Here is a 17,060-nt window from a genome sequence, read left to right as displayed (position 1 = left end):
ATCAGAGACATTAGAAGGTGAAGAATTGGTCGGTTCACAGCGAGGGTAGGAGATATCCAGGAACAAAAATCATTCAGGACGATATTCAAGGGGTAAAAAACCGAGATACATATTCAGGTAACATGCCTATTTCATTCATGTACATAATTGCAGGCATCATGATTCACCTAGTTTATGTTATGGATCAATGTTGCCCAATTGCAGCCATGGCGGTGGCGTTTTTTGGGCTACCGCCATTAGCCATTTGGAAATTCCCGCCATATGGCTGTGTCCGCCTTTTGTTAAAAAAGCTACCATGGTGGTGTGGCGGTGGCAAAGCTATGGCGGGATGGCGGAAATTTTCATTTCTGGACAGTTTTTAAAAATAAATAAAAAGAGCTCAGATGTGTTTTTTTGGGCATATTCCAGGTTTTAAAAATTAAAACTATAGCCTTTCTATTTTTGCATCTTCTATCTATTGCCTCCCTCTCTCAAAACTTCCTCCTCTGCCTCCATTGCTCTGACGCCGCCCTACCACCATTCATAGGTTTGTTAACTCATTTTCATTGCTTTTCTTTTTCCTTATTTTTATTTATCTTTTTTTCTAGTTTTCTCTTCTCTTCATCTATTTTTTTATTTTGTTTTCTTTTATCTTTATAATATATTTTTTTTCAATTACTTTTTCATTGTAATTTACATTTTTTTCCAGATTACTTTTTTTTTGTCTACATTAGTTTTTTTTTCAGTTTCTTTTTCCAGAATTTTTTGTGCAGAATTTTTTTTTCCAGTTTATATTTTTTTCCCCGTTTTTTTTTTTTTTAATTTTACTTATATATTCATATTGCAATTATCATATTAGTTTGCATCTATGGAGGATGATGTTGGGGAGGAGGATATTTGGAAAATTATATCTTTTGCATTTTATATTTGTCTTTTCCTTTTATTTTTAGTTGTGAATGTTGACAGGACTTATTAGTATTGTTTATGTTACTTTTTAGTGATCTTTATGAGACATTAATATTTAATGGTTTTTATAAAATTTTATGTTATTGTTTGATTTTTGTGTTATTGTATTTATTATTTTATTTTTCCTATTATGTTATATTTTTTATTTCTTTTTTTCAACCGCATGATGACGTCCGCCATTTGGCAACCGCCATCCGCCATGGGCAACACTGTTCTGGATATCAAAAGCATACATACACCCATATTCTATTGAGAACACTAAAACTAAATAAATTACATCACGGTTGTTTTAAACATGTTTTGTTCTCACCCAAAAAAAAGAGTATTTTCTTCATAAGTATGTCACGGATTTATCCAACCCATAATGGATGAATATGACTCGAATAGGGGTAGTAAGTGTTACCGAAATTCATTGCTTATGCCAATTTCGAGCCGGTGATGCTGCCATACCCACTGTAGAGTAAGTATCTTTGAGCTCCAGCCACACTCACGACTTTCACTCGCTTTAGTGAACCTCTGAAACAATACAAATTCATAGAAAGGTAAAAAAACTGAGAATCGATAAGTATTAAAAGTAGAAGGCAATGAATTGGCAAAAAATAATAAGGTAATGATTACCCGATTCGGAACCACCGTAACCCATCGGAGGAAGCCGTTGTGAACCACCCGATTCAAATTCAGGGTAGCGGCATTGAGACCATAGCTTAGCCGAAACCCTAGGGGTTGACATTATCGTCTCCCTCCATCAATTTAAAACCAACTTCGGGGAGGATAAAAATGGAGTTGGGGGTTTCAATCCCCTTGGCTGCGAGAGAAAGGGAGAAGAAGAACTCGCGAGAAGACGACATCGCACCAGCACGCAAGCTATCGGGTTGGCACGAATCTGGAACCACCGTCGGAGCATGAACCATCGTGGATGCACCTTCATTGCCGCCGCTAGAATGGCAGAGGAGATAAGGGAATTGAGGTTTAGGTTTGGGTTAGGGATCGAGAAACTCGTATGCCCTATTTCCTTGATATTTTAAACCCCTTTTTTATTTTTATTATTTATTTCTACTTTTTCTAAATTCTATATTTGTTTTATATATTACTTTTATTCTTTAATTCCTTATACTTATTTCTTAGATCTGTGCTTTCGTAATTAGATAGCCATTAATGTATTTCCTACCATGCACCCTATGAATCATACTGTCGTTTATTTTTAATAATAATTTATTAATAAATTATTTCACTACTAAATTCTATACATAAATAATTAGAAACTATATTATCAAGTTAATCATGGAATTTTTATAGTAAAGTTATGATTTGAGTCGTCTCTAACTTCTCTGAAATAATTCACGATGATTTTATCATTTAATTCTATGTTTAAAAAAAAACAATTTGAAACTATGTTATAACTCATTTTATTATTTAAATTACATAATTATAAAAAATAATAATGCGAAAACTATTTTATTGGAATTAATTATGGAATTTTTATAATAAGGTTATGGCCTCTCTAACTCCCCTGAAAATGAGGAGAAGGTCTACGACCTACACCGTTTCTAAAATTATTAGTCTTATTGAATCCCGAAGCAATTATATACTAATCAATTCAATAAGTTAATATTTCTAAACCTACTGGTGTTTTCTAAATCATTAACAACTAACCGAAGTAGCTAAACAATTTTCGAACTAAGAACTACGTAGTCTTGATTTTCCTATTGCACTCAGGGATACGCAGGAGCAGGATAACCTCTTGTCAGATACAAGTAAAAAATATAAAAAATATTTGGTTTTACTAAATGAATTTTAAATGAATAAGTGTTAAGGGTATAAAAATCTGTGTGATTAGCGAGAGTACCATTTTAATACGGACAGAGGGGTACTAATACTTTCCCGATCTGTAATCGACTCCCGAATTTAGAGTCTTTATTCAAAGACCATTTTTTTATCCAAATTGGGCATAAACGAGAGTTTTCTACGTTTTAACCACAAAAAACATAGTGACGACTCTAAATCAATCGGAAGAGTAGAATTTGAGTTCACTTCTCCCTAAGTCACAGGGCCGATCTTCCAACCGAAAATCCTGCGACATATAATAATAAAAAATTATGATATGTATAAAATATATAATAAAAAATAGATTTATAAATATGGAAACCCGTCTCAATGCTATTATTTTGGGTAGCCATAGTGGAGTATTTTGCCATCCCTATTGTAGACTCTAGATTTTGAAAAATAGTGGATAGTGAAATAAGCTTTCTTCCATTTGCGACTCTGTTGTCCTACAGGGGAACTCTTAGCAGGTAGAACCATGGGAAGGAGGGCTTGGGAGGAAGACAACCAAAATCCTTTAGTTGAACTCATTGTTGAAGGAGAAGGGAGCTCCTTCCTCAACTTTTTTAGTACTCCAAATTTGTCTTGGTGAGGAGATGCTCAACTATTAAAAACTTCAAAGAATATAATATATATGCAATGTGTGAATGTAACGTTAATAATAAATATATTATTCTCTATGATTTGTTTTTTTTTAAGTTAATAATAAATAAAAATAAATGATAATAATGACTGACAATGTAACACATACTTTTATTTTGTCAAGACATAACTAAACTTTTAATTAATAATGAAAATACTATTTGTATCTATAAATTAAATATTTAAACTTTTTCCTAGTACAACCTAGGTATATAATGATACCTTGCACACCAATGCATCACTTTGTTGGATTTTTGTGGTATTTAATAACACTGTTGATTCAATAATAATGTAGCTGTGATGATGGGTGAGTGAGCATGTGTTACTGTCACTGGAGTTGGGTATGTCTGCCATTACGTGCTCATCAGGTATGACCATTCCTCCTTGTTTTGCTGCTGACAGAGTTAGAGATTCCTCACATCTTCAGCCCACTAAACAAAGTTTTCTTAGATCGGCTATATTTATTTGTCTCCCCAATGTAAACTATTTAATTAGATCTAGTTGAGCTTTATTTAATTTTTGCAATATCATCTTAATTGTAGTCAAAATGCAGTTCTGGATATCAGTAAAATTATAATATTGCGTCAGTAATTTAAAACCAAGAGTTAAGTCATGTGCAAATAGCATATTTTATAAAGAAAAAAAACTATTTTTATAGTCACTACTGAAATCTCTTTTCATTTGAATGCATATTCTAAAAGGTCATAGTTAAGAAAATATACACATTTATAAGAACCTTTTCAAAAGCACATACAGGCACTGAGCATATGTGCTTCGAAGACAAAGTGAACATGTGATTTAATCTATATTAGTGATCATTACACTAAATCTATATATTAGTGGTCACGTTCAGGAGCACAAGGTGAACATGTGATTTAATCTAAATAGTAAATTAACTCAATCATACATCTTCTGAGATGGTGCTGAAAGTTCAAAACAAATGAGCCTTTTGAAATCACTCTTTTTCCAAACAAAAAAAACATTATGAACTAAATTCAGAGAAAATACAAAAGTGACCCATAACACAATGCTCCTTTCCACTTTCCAGCATATGCTATCAAAACCTAAAAAATTCTTCAGCTTGAGTCAAACCAAAATAAGAAAGACCCTACCTAGTACCCACAATGTATACTATCACAAAGTTGTCTTCAACTATCAATAACTTGTCTCTTTGGAAAAAATTCTTTTCGATATACTATCACCAACTTCATCCCAATTCAAAACCCAAACCCAAAAACAAAGCCCCTTTCCACTAAAACACATTCCTTTTCCAATGGCAACAATCTCAACTTCAAACTCAACCCCAATCCCATTTTTTGTTCTAATATTCTTAATCCTCACAACATTTATTACTCTAACTTTTGCATCTGAATCATCATCTTATGAAGAAAAAGAACCATTTGTGGGTGTTAACATTGGCACAGATATCTCAAACATTCTATCACCGCAAAACCTTGTTTCATTCCTAACACAACAAAAAATTACACACATTCGTCTCTATGATGCTAACCCCAACATCCTCGAAGCATTGTCGGGTTCCAACATACGTGTCATAATCAGTGTACCAAACAACCAGCTTCTTGGACTTGGTTCCTCTAATATCACTTCTTCATCATGGATCCACAAAAACGTCGTCGTTTTTTACCCCAAAACTCTTATCACCGGAATCTCCGTCGGCGACGAAATTTTAACCACCGTGCCTTCTTTGTCAACCCTTCTTCTCCCTGCAATTCAAGGACTCTACAATGCTCTTGTTTCTTCAAATCTTCACAAAAAGATTATAATTTCAACTCCTCATGCTGCTTCCATTATTCAAAACCCTTTTCCTCCTTCTCAAGCTTTCTTCAACCAAACACTCTCTTCTGTGATAATTCCGCTTCTGAACTTTCTTTCACGAACTGGGTCTCCGTTAATGTTGAATCTTTACCCTTATTATGTGTTTATGCAGAACAAGGGTTTAGTTCCTATTGAGAATTCTCTGTTTAAGCCTTTGCTTCCTAATAAGGAAATGGTGGATCCTAATACTCTTCTTCATTATAGTAATGTTCTTGATGCTATGATTGATGCTGCTTATTTTTCAATGAAGAATCTTAATTTTACTGATGTTGTTGTTCTTGTTACTGAAACTGGTTGGCCTTCGAAGGGTGATTCTAAAGAGCCTTATGCGACGAAAGAGAATGCGGATACTTATAATTCAAACTTGATCAAGCGTGTTTTCGATCGTAGTGGAACCCCTTTGCATCCTGAAATTACTTCTAGTGTGTATATTTATGAATTGTTTAATGAGGATTTGAGGTCCCCTCCGGTTTCTGAGGCTAACTGGGGTTTGTTTTATGGCAATGCTACGCCGACTTATTTGCTTCATGTGTCTGAGATTGGGACTTTTATGGCCAATGATACTACCAATCAGACATATTGTGTTGCCGTTGATGGTGCTGATTCGAAGACTTTGCAGGCGGCATTGGATTGGGCGTGTGGACCGGGCCGTGTGAATTGCTCTGAGATTCAACCTGGGGAGAGTTGCTATCAGCCTAATAATGTGAAGAGTCATGCTTCTTATGCATTTGATAGCTATTACCAGACACAAGGGAAGGGTCCTGGGGCTTGTGACTTTAAAGGACTGGGTATGATCACAACTAGTGATCCTAGTAAGTGCCTAATATTACAATTCTCTAATTTTTTGTGTTAACTTATAGTTTTTATATTGCCATTTCGTTCAAGTACGCTGGTTAGTCCTCAACTATAATGTGTTACTGACAGCTTGTTAGGAAATTTAGATTTCAATAGGACAGTAGATTTTGCTAGGCTCAATTGTTAATGGTTTTAATTAGAGTATTTTTTTTTTATATGGGACACTCTGTGTCCAGATATCACATAGAATTCTGACTAATCTGAGTCGAGCTAGCAAGACTCATTTAATGGAGCAAAGCTCTCCCACCATTTTTTTTTGCATTTGTACTAAGGTATTAAAAGTCATTTCGAGACAGGTGTTGTGAGCGAAACATAATGATTTCGAGAGTGGGCGATACCACATCAAGTCGAAATAATGGGTTAGTAACTCATGATCACAGAAAACTGCCGCAATGGAACGATTTCGCAGCCACAATGGAATGACGTTGGGGCTGTAACGATTATTTTCAATCCGCAAACCCCATTCCAAATGTATAAAAAATTAATATTTTGCCGCATAACTCATCCAAACCAACCCCTGATCTGATTTCCTTCACTCTCTTGCTCTTCTCTGCCACTCATCCCACTAGATCTTCTTTGGTCGAGCTCTGCAACTCGTGTTGCAGTGATTGTCGTTGATGGTAACTGGTTGCTCCCTCATTATCCACAGTAGCTCTGCCACTGTCCTCAGTTTGCTCTGGATCCCAGGTTGCTTCATTATTAGTCCCAGCCTCCCAGGTGACCGGTTGCAGCTCACTTCGTTTGGCCAACACAGATTGGTTTGATCGATGTTTGATATTTGATGAGATATTGTAGATTTGTCTATCTGATCATGTGTATGCTTATGTAGATATTTGCTTTTGATATGGTGGTTGATTGGGGGAGAAGAGATTAAGCATTTTAAATTAAAAATAGTAACATGGAACTTTCAGTCTGCTTGATAAGAAAATGGTCTGGAACTTTCTGTCTTAATTGCTTATTTATTAATCTATTATTTACTTTGAAAAAAGGGCGGCCTAGTGCACGAGGCTCCCACTTAGTGGGCTATGGAGAGGTTATTCCTTCAAGCGGAGAAACTGTTTCCAGGATTTGATTCACAACGTCATGGTCACTAAGCAACAACTTTACCGTTATGCTCCTCTCTGTTTTTTACTTTGAGTATCTTATAATAATGAAAAAACATAAAATATAACTTATTATTAATTGTATAATAAAATAGATAATTTTAATTTGATATGTGCGAAGTTGTGAATAATTCACACTGCAAAAATCGTGATCTACATTGCAACACCTGTGATACCCATGATTGCTAAAACCGCAACGTAACCGCCATTTAAAACCTTTGTATGTTAGGCTTGAACTTGAGACATTGCTTAAGGTGAATGAAGCTCCCTGCCACTTGCACCATTAGGCATTGGTCCTAATAAGTATTTTTGTCTATCTCTCTTCCCACAAGTTTGTTATGTGAACAACTCATGAGAGGATCCATCCCGGTGTTGATAGGAATAGGTTCCCATTTTTGTGTAGTTATTTATTTTTTAAAATCCCTTGTGTTGCTTGATTAGCTTAATTTATGAAAGCAAGGGAGAGTTGATGGTCAAAAATAAAGAAAATTCTTGTGCACTACTGTAAGAAACTCTAAACAAGAATGTAAAAGGGGAATACGTAAAAAGGTGGAACTATGGGGTGCAATGATTTCTGAAATGAATTGCTTTTGTATGTGGCACCCAAACCTTGCAAAGTCACTTTTGCATGGCTTTACTTTTATGTGAAAACTGAAAATTGAAACAATTCTGTACAATGTTTAATAGGGGGGCCATGAACCTTCCAATAACTTGGTACTATCTGCTTTGTTTGGCTGTTTCCCCTGACAATTGCAACAATTCTGTACAATGTTTCTTTGATATCTTCATACACTTGAACTAGATACTAATCAATCACTTTCTTACTGATAAAAATTTCCGGGGAGTTTTTTGCAATATTCTTGCTTGAAAACCCCAATTACATCAAATCTGCAAATATAGGTTCCTCAATTTTGTATCTGTTTCTCTTTGTTGTCTATTGCAGGCGTAACAATTTTGATCAACATTTTTTTAATTCTTTTTGTTGGACACTTTGCAGGTCGCGGAAGCTGTACATTTCCCGGAAGGTAGGAGATACTGTCTGCTTAGTTGGCCTGTTGTTTTTAGTTGTGATCCTATAAATAAGACCTTTATGTTACCCCAAATCTTGTTTCTTTCTCATGAAGTATGAAAAACTGTTCTTTTTTGTGCTTTTCATTTCAAAACATACTTCTTTACCTAAGTATGTTTTTTAATTTGGTGTTATGCAGTAAGCAATTGACCAACCAGACAAAGCAAGTGTTGAATTCTACTCAACCTAGCAATGCAAGGGAAAATTTAAGGTTCAGAACCTTTAGCAGCATCAAAATTAGCAACATTTTGGAGATTTACTTGGTTGCTGCTTTACCTTCAATGTTGATATTCCTTTTATGAGGTGCAAATAGTGCAAAACTGCAAATATTTTTGGTGATATGTAGGATTATTCTGAATTTCTTAGAGCAGTTTAAAGAGTAAAGGGACTATGGATTATCTGCAGGTCTAATCTTAGTGCTTAAAGATATTTAGATGATTCCTTATAAGAAAGTAGGGTGAATAATTTTATGTGGGGTTCTTGTAATTAAATATGCATCTCCTGAAATTATATTTGCTAATTAATTTGTGTAATAATGGTATCACTATTGAGTTGAGAGATTATGATAGTTTTTTATGTACATATTGTAACACACCACATAATGTAACTTAGTGAAAGACATCACCATTTTCTGGGAAGGAAGACTCACAATTCTAAATTGATTAATAATGATTGTGATCAGCTCCATCCTTATACTTCTTTGTGGATGTTATTAGAACCTGGTTAGGAAGAGACCGAACAATATGTTGTGTTCACATATAGAGAGAGAGGCAAACCAAGTGGCGAATTTCATGACTAACATGTTGCATAATCTGGATGTAGGGATACTCATCTAGGTCATCTGATAGAGAAACCACTAACTAGGTGTAGGGATTTGCTTTCGTTTGATTCCACTGGAATGTATCTTCCTAGATTTATCTTAGCATGATGTTTTTGTGGGTCTTAATCTCTCCATTGTAACAAAAATATATTAAGTTTGATGGAAACCAATTACAATATAAATGGGGTGGGAATATAATTTTTTGAGTTAATTGGTTTGCAAGTACATAAACTATTTAGGGAATTTCATATTGCTTCATGAACTTTAAAAGTTTGTAAGGCTCAATAATTTTTTGAAGTCCTAGGTTTTGGTTTTAGTTCTTAGTCGACTTATCTATAAAGTCGATTATTTTGATTATTGTTTTTACGGTTAGTTGGCATTGTATTTCATACTTGTTTTTGTTTTGGATAATTTGTATTGTGTTCTTTTATATTTTGGATATGATCCTTGTATTATTTTGGATTTAGTACTACCTATCATGTCAATGGAGCTAAGACTTTAACTATCCTTTCTTTACAAAGACAAAAAACCTCACTTTACCACTTAAAAATATTTAAGCCAGCTTGTCATTAAGCGTTTACCCTTATAGAAATTGTACTCGAGCCCCTAGAATTTTCATAAATGATGCATGCACTTATGCATATTTAGGTATGGAGTCTTTAGGAAATTCAAATATGTTTTCATATTTCTGAAAAAAAGTTAAATAAATACATAAATTTCTTTAAACAATTCAGGGACCTATATAGTAATTTTTATGTTTAATAAATACACCATTAAAATTAAAATCAGACATCTCCACTGGTTCACAATTTCTACAAAAGTACTGAGTTTTGAAAATGAACAAATTAAGATATTGAAGCATTCAAATTCTGTATTTACATTATTTATTAAATAGTAAGGCATTTTAGAATTTTATTTTACAAAAGAAAAATATTTGGTGTCTCATCAAACCGGGATCTTTAAACTTGGGGAATTTCTAAAAGACTTTATTATGATTTAACGGGTGATGATTGATCTAAAGTACATAAAATTAAAGTAAATATACATTTTAGTCCCTCATATTTTTCGACCTTACCAATTCAGTCCTTTAAAAAAGAAAAGACTTGAAATAGTCCCAAAAAATATCAAATGTGGGTAAAATGAATTCATTTGGGATCAAATTAGTCATACCAAGTGTTATAAAACATGCTAAAAGAGACTAATTTGACTCACATTTGAAATTTCGGGAGACCATTTTAGATTTTTCTTTTTTAAAGGACTAAACTCGTAAAATCAAAAAATATGAGGAACTAAAATAAATATTTACTCCAAATTAATTTATAATCCAAGAAAAGTCACAATACAACTATATTATTAGGATCACTTTAATGATAAGAATGAAGAAGACTTGGTCATCCATATGAGGTGATCACATTATGCCAAAAGTATATTCTTCCGACAGATTTTATGTGAGTCGTGAACTATAATGAAGAAAAGACCACAACTTCTAGAAGAGTGTGAGTCAACAGTAGGGAACCACATGAAATGGTTAGGCAAGAAAATAGAGTTTGTTAGCAGTGCTGGAAAGTAAGAAACAAGGCGTGGAGAGAGGATACGTGTCCCTAACACCCTCCTCAAGGATTACGTGTGATTAGAAGAGTATTTAGGAAGGAATATGGTGAATCATGTGGGTATGGAATATGATAGCCTTCTTTACCTTCTTCTCTCATTCCCTCTAATTTTCTGATTTCCATTGTACTTGCTTCTTTTTCATGCAACTCATGCAGATGTAGACTCTGCTTACTACTAAATAATACACGTTTCTTATTCAGCAAACTCATCCCATTACATGAATCTAAAGGGATACATTATCTATGCTTGCGAGTATCTAATGTTACACGGTGCACAATGTTTACCAATGAGATACTGATGTGGCATGGTGTTATACTCGTTCTATTATCAATATTTAGATAAGAGACCAGATGGCAAAAATCTTTGATCCGTAAGTACTTGTTAAAATACTCGCAGCGGTAATCGTAAAAATAGCTTATGAGTAAAAATGGGTATCATGATATCTGCCCCACATACCCACATATTTAGAAATTTAGTTTTTTGATTAAATATTTTATATATATTACATTTTTTATTATTTTATAATCAACTTTGGTAATTGAAATATAAAGATAAAGTTAACACGTATATAAATTTTATTATTCATGTAATTATTATATATTGATTATTAAAAATATATATATTTAAACGTAAAAACCCATTGGATACCCGTGAAATACCCGCTACTAATACAGATATGGGTACGGGAAAACATTACTCGTGTCTGTTCCGCCTCGTTGTCATCCCTAAATCGAGTACGTCTTAGCCCATTTCACACGAACAAAGATCCGTTGTTTTAAATCATGTTCCGAATAATGTCTCGCACCAGTAGCATGAAGCAAAAACAGAAAAATAATGAATGTTTAAAATTTTAAATGACATGATATTTTCATTGGGACAAAAAAAGATTTGGGATATGTTTAGGACAACATATCTTTGTTCATTTCAGGCACACTCCTATAAAAAAAGAGCAAAACTCGTGTGGAAACATATTAAACACGTCGTGTTTTTTATTAAACTACTAAGAGTATTATTCATCCTTTGGATAATAAACTAATTCATTTTTCGGAGTATGTGACTCTCCTCTCAACAAGTATCACTTTTAGGAATCAAACACGTAACCTTTGGTTATCCTGAAAATCTAACAAAACTTACATCACTCAACCAACAATTTATTGATTCCAACACGTCATATTTAAATATAAGTATAAATATATTTCTTTGTACTATTATTTAGACTAAATTTTAATTAGAATTAAAGTTTGAATGTAATAATTTTTATCAGCTATATCTATCATGTGTCCACATAAGGCTCAAGAAAAGTAGTATTGGAACCATAACCGAGGATTAGTCTCTCATCCCTTGATACTCTCTCCGTCAGCATCACCGGTATCTTCCTCGCCACACACTTTCTGTCAGAGACCTTCTAATCTGAATCACGAGCAACAAATCGAGACCCAATGCCAGCTCATCATAACCACCACCAGCCTCCGTGCACCCGCACGCACCAGATCGGAGCTTTGCTTCTCGTGGCGGGAACCTTCTTCATTACAAGGCTCTTCGACCAGTCCTTCGTCCCTTGCACCAACCTATCCGCCGATCACCACCGCGCCTCGCAGAACCAGTTCCTCGGTGGTCCCCACTCGTGGCCGGAGAGAGGTTACGGTTCTCAAATCTCTCTTAAGATCTACGTCTACGATCCTAATGAGATCGATGGATTGAAGGAATTGATGTACGGTAGGGATGGTAAGATCACTGAGGATGCTTGTTTGAAAGGACAGTGGGGCACTCAGGTCATTTCATATCTCCATTTAGTTATTACTGTATCAAATTTGTGATTTCCCAAGGAATTTCTATTCTCTGTTATAACTGGAACAATGTGGATTGAAGGTTATGTTATAAAATTGAGTCCGATTTTGATGCACCGTTTGTCCAGTAAGGGTAGTGTCAATCAATCATATAGATCACATGGATTTGTAGTGATGTGATATAGGCCGAATCTAAAAGAGGCGTTGGTGCGAGACTTTCGCCCAGTAGGTTCTGAGAAGGGTAGATGCATGTAATTTTATTGCCACCACAAGCAAACAGGTTGTTTATAGGATTTAAACTAATTGCATCAAAGCTCATTCTCTTACGGCGACAGTGTATTCTAGTTAAATCCTTTAAAATTATAGGTACAAGGAAGTGCATATATAGTGAGTAGAGTGCTTAGGAGAACATAAGTGCACATAACTAGGGTAAGTGGTTTACATGACCGCACAATTTCCTCTCTCCCGTAAAAAAACCTTGCCTATAAAAACATGGCTTTTAAGTAACCTAGTTAGCATTTGATAGACATGTTATGAAACCAAATATGATATGTATGAGTTTCTATTCTGTGTATGGTGTATTTTATTAACAGAATTGAGCTGGAATAGGGGTTAAAAAATTGAACAATTAGTTGCACTAAAGTGTTGAAACCAAGGAGAACAGAATAAAACCACTGTATTAATGTTTTGCTTCTTTTTATGGCATTCTGTAATATTCGTATATCTAACGGTACCCAAGTATTAAACATACATGTATTGTTGTGTAGTCAAGATTCATTCTTCTATATGCATATGTATGTGCATGTATCTCAAAGCATTTCAAATTTAGAGCAAAAGGAAATCTTGGCAGCATTTTAGCTGGTACAGATAGATTGGACTTCAGAGCTTGCCAGTCTTTTATGATGGAAATAAATTTGAACTTCCAATTAGGCAGGAAAAAAATACGAAATACCATTTAGATGATAGCCTTATGATATTTCCAAATAGGCACAATTTGAGTGATAGAATTTTTGCTAGAAATAGTTGGCAAGGTTATTGACTCGTGGACGGATGAGTGCCCTGCTACTTTGACTTATCCAACAACCATGTTGTTAAAAACATCACAGTTTTTCTGGCTGTCTAGCATTACTCTAGATTTATCATGAAGCCTGTTATCTATATAAGTACCATTGCCTTTTTCATGCTATATAAGTGGTTTAATTTCTGAGCCTTAAAATTTTCTGCTAATCACTGCGTTGTTCTACTCAAATGTTATGTTGCTGGAGTTCATGTGTTCTGACAAGTTACTCTATTTGTAGGTCAAAATACACAAGTTACTCCTACAATCAAAATATCGGACACGAAAGAAGGAGGAAGCAGATTTGTTCTTTGTTCCATCATATGTTAAATGTGCGCGGATGATGGGTGGCCTTAATGACAAAGAAATTAACCAGACCTATGTTAAAGTACTTTGTTTCCTCGATTGATATTGCATTGACTTTACTTTTAAAATGCAAGGTACAAAATATTAAGGTTTACTCTTTTATGTGAGCTCAGGTCATTAGCCAAATGCCATATTTTCGGTTATCTGGAGGCCGCAACCACATATTTGTTTTCCCAAGGTAAAAGGAAGAAATTGCTGGCGATAGTTATTTCCTGCATTGTGAAAAAGAACTTGGCAATCATGTTTTAAAGTTGATAATACAACATGTATGCATACCAAATAGAGCTCGTGGCAGTAAATTTTATTCACAGCTTTTTTTGCTCTACCTGTAGAAAAGGATCCTCAATATTTTCTAAACAAACTGCACTATTGAGATTATGAATCTTAAGGATATTTTAGAAGCTTTATATGGGCAAATTCAATATAATATTTCTAAGATTGACATAATTTCTTTTTTCGTGGACAATGTTTGGCTTTAAATATTGATCGGGTTTTCTGTTAGCTAATGCATGTCAATTCCCTCATTTTCAGTGGAGCAGGAGCTCACTTGTTCAAATCTTGGGCAACATATATAAATCGTTCTATTATTCTTACACCAGAGGTGAAACTTTTACTTCTCATACTGTTTAGCAGTTTTGTGTGCATAATAGAAAAAATGACATTTATGATACGGTAGTTGATACATGGATACAACAATTGAACCATTGATATGAAGCCATTTATTTTTATTTCAGATTAAGGTTTAAAAGTATACAGTGCATTAAGCGATTATAATTTTAACCTTCATTCTATTATGGGTGGTTTTGTTTCAAATTTTTTTCTATGAACTTGGGTAGAAAGTTCATCTTAACAGAGAACCTTCCTTTGAATAATCAAATTTAATGTTCCTCAGTACTGACATTGGACTTGTAAGGATCATGAAAAATCGGTTCTAAAAAATTTCATAGTTATTTTGTTAGTGACAGTAAATCTGTGAAGAATAAGCTTTAGAATGATTAAGAAACAAGTTGTCTTGGTTGCTAGGTGCATCCTCAGAAATAAGTCATTACCTTACCGTTTTTCTATACCTGCTGGAGGCATTGCTTGAAAACATGATCCTCTAAAACTTTGCTCTTTCACATTCGAACATAGGGGGATCGGACTGATAAGAGAGATACAAGTGCCTTTAATACATGGAAAGATCTAATCATCCCAGGTAATGTTGATGATGGTATGACTAAAACTGGGGCTACTGTTGTCCAGCCTTTGCCTCTGTCAAAGCGGAAGTACTTGGCAAATTATTTAGGACGTGCACAAGGAAAAGCGGGCCGTCTTCTGCTAATAGAGCTTTCAAAACAACTTCCAGACAAGGTATGTCATCTTCTGTGACTAGTTGGTTCTATTAGTTAAGTTTTCTTGTCAGCAGAATGCTACCTGTCATTCTTTCAGAGTTGTCCCATCATTTGAGTTCTTTTAAATTACAAAATTTACTTGTAGTAAATGTGATGTTAACACTAACCTTGTCATGGCTGAGAGATACCAATGACAATTTAGATGGATGAGGATCTAATTCCAATATCAATTAGGTCTTGAAAAATAGAGAAAAAAACTTATTTCCATTGCTTGTTGCAAAATTGAGTTTCTTCATATCACATGTTAGTTTCTTACTTATGGTAAGCAACTTCTTACAGAAAATTCCTTTAATGCTAAAACCACCAGCTAGTATATGCCAATCAGAACCTTGTAGGTTTTTTCTCTTATCTGTTTGTACTGAATTATACTTTTTACAAAGCAATGCTTATGCTTGTTCAGGCTAGAATGAGTCTTTACTCTTCTGTCATTATACCAACAATTTATGCAGCATATATTGATGGTATAAACAGTTGGAATGTCCAGATTTGAAATTCAGTGGATCTAACAAGCTGGGAAGGAAAGAATATTTTGAACATTTGCGCAATGCAAAGTTTTGCCTTGCTCCACGTGGGGAGTCATCTTGGACCCTTCGCTTCTACGAGTCGTATTTTGTGGTATGATTCTCCCTCTCTATCTATGTGTGCAACTCTAGACTTACAAATGACTTACCTGGGATGTAATTGAAGTAACCATATCCCATTTAACAGGAATGTGTTCCGGTTATACTATCCGATCAAACAGAATTACCATTCCAGAATGTCATTGATTACAGTCAGATATCAATAAAATGGCCATCCAGTAGAATAGGTCCTCAACTATTGCAGTACCTGGAATCTATATCAGGTTAAAATACTCAACCATTTACCTTCTAACCATACTTCTTTTCCATCTATCATATTTAAAGTCATCATTTTCCTGGGTTTTGTGCAGATGAAGAAATAGAAGGCATAATAGCCCGTGGCCGAGAAGTTAGGTGCTTGTTTGTATACTCTTCAGATTCAGAACCTTGTTCAGCAATGCGTGGAATTATGTGGGAACTCCAGAGGAAAGTGAGGCAATTTCACCAATCTGCAGAAACATTTTGGTTGCACAATGGATCCATTGTAAACAGGAATTTAGTTGAATTTTCTAAATGGGAACTCCCTGTGCCTTTGCCTTGAAAAACCGAACATACTTTTCTTGTACAAATCATTTTCCATTATAGCTTTTATTCTTATCTTAACTCTTTACAATCATAGATTAGGTGTTGCTGATTTATCATTTTTATTGTAAAATTTACGTAGACCATCACGGAACCACCATCTTCTAGAGGGCCATGCCATTACATAGAATTTTGATTATTACTTTATTATTTGAAAATTTCTACTTTATTTGTAGGCATGTTTAATTGGTGTTTCCATTTACTTTCTTAATGTAACTTCTTTAGCAGGAACTTTTTCCCTGGCTTTCATTTATGTTAAAGCTTGCAGATTTTGTACTTATCATAAATATTAACATTCACCTTTTATTCACCTTTTATTCTGGCTTAAAGACCGAATATAAGGTAGTTTTGTCCAAGAGATAAAATTATCAGCAAAAAACGGCCTATAGATAAAACTTAACACAAGCTCTTAGTTCCTTCACACCAATTTACTTGGCTATGCCAAAAAGTACAGTTGATTCCAATTCTAATAGAAACTATCACAAAAGAGAGTTGATACTGGCAGTATAATGACATAACCAAAACTTAGCATGAGAAAGTAGAGGATGTTACTGA

The 17,060-nt window shown here is 34.4% G+C and overlaps 2 protein-coding genes across 4 annotated transcripts; both read left to right on the top strand.

Moving 5' to 3' along the window:
- LOC109334922 (glucan endo-1,3-beta-glucosidase 1-like) lies at nt 4,574-8,855 on the top strand. 3 transcript variants are annotated; one of them, XM_019570934.1, is made up of 4 exons: nt 4,574-4,701; nt 4,732-6,056; nt 8,200-8,227; nt 8,411-8,855. In XM_019570934.1, the coding sequence occupies exons 1-4, from the start codon at nt 4,682-4,684 to the stop codon at nt 8,571-8,573; spliced, it is 1,536 nt and encodes a 511-aa protein (XP_019426479.1). In that variant the 5' UTR covers nt 4,574-4,681; the 3' UTR covers nt 8,574-8,855. The 3 variants fall into 3 exon arrangements, with proteins under 3 accessions (XP_019426479.1, XP_019426480.1, XP_019426478.1); XM_019570935.1 differs by having other exon boundaries at nt 4,574-6,056; nt 8,411-8,512; nt 8,549-8,855; XM_019570933.1 differs by having other exon boundaries at nt 4,574-6,056.
- Nucleotides 12,063-16,649, top strand: LOC109334548 (probable beta-1,4-xylosyltransferase IRX10). Its single transcript, XM_019570377.1, has 8 exons — nt 12,063-12,474; nt 13,788-13,934; nt 14,026-14,090; nt 14,444-14,513; nt 15,044-15,262; nt 15,775-15,918; nt 16,012-16,147; nt 16,235-16,649. Exons 1-8 carry the CDS (start codon nt 12,142-12,144, stop codon nt 16,462-16,464), a joined length of 1,344 nt encoding a protein of 447 aa, XP_019425922.1. The 5' UTR covers nt 12,063-12,141; the 3' UTR covers nt 16,465-16,649.

The sequence above is a fragment of the Lupinus angustifolius genome, chromosome LG19, assembly GCF_001865875.1.
Source record: "Lupinus angustifolius cultivar Tanjil chromosome LG19, LupAngTanjil_v1.0, whole genome shotgun sequence".
Classification (NCBI taxonomy): Eukaryota; Viridiplantae; Streptophyta; class Magnoliopsida; order Fabales; family Fabaceae; genus Lupinus; species Lupinus angustifolius.
The sequence above is the reverse complement of the archived record's forward strand: the minus strand, read 5'-3'. Positions and strand labels throughout refer to the sequence as shown.

Bases quoted from the DNA above. Each gene is read 5' to 3' on its own strand.
- LOC109334922 (XM_019570933.1), top strand. From the start codon at position 4,682: ATGGCAACAATCTCAACTTCAAACTCAACCCCAATCCCATTTTTTGTT. The intron at 6,057-8,199 runs GTAAGTGCCTAA...GACACTTTGCAG, and splicing joins GATCACAACTAGTGATCCTA to GTCGCGGAAGCTGTACATTT. The intron at 8,228-8,410 runs GTAGGAGATACT...GGTGTTATGCAG, and splicing joins AGCTGTACATTTCCCGGAAG to TAAGCAATTGACCAACCAGA.
- LOC109334548 (XM_019570377.1), top strand. From the start codon at position 12,142: ATGCCAGCTCATCATAACCACCACCAGCCTCCGTGCACCCGCACGCAC. The intron at 12,475-13,787 runs GTCATTTCATAT...CTCTATTTGTAG, and splicing joins AAGGACAGTGGGGCACTCAG to GTCAAAATACACAAGTTACT. The intron at 15,263-15,774 runs GTATGTCATCTT...TGGTATAAACAG, and splicing joins CAAAACAACTTCCAGACAAG to TTGGAATGTCCAGATTTGAA.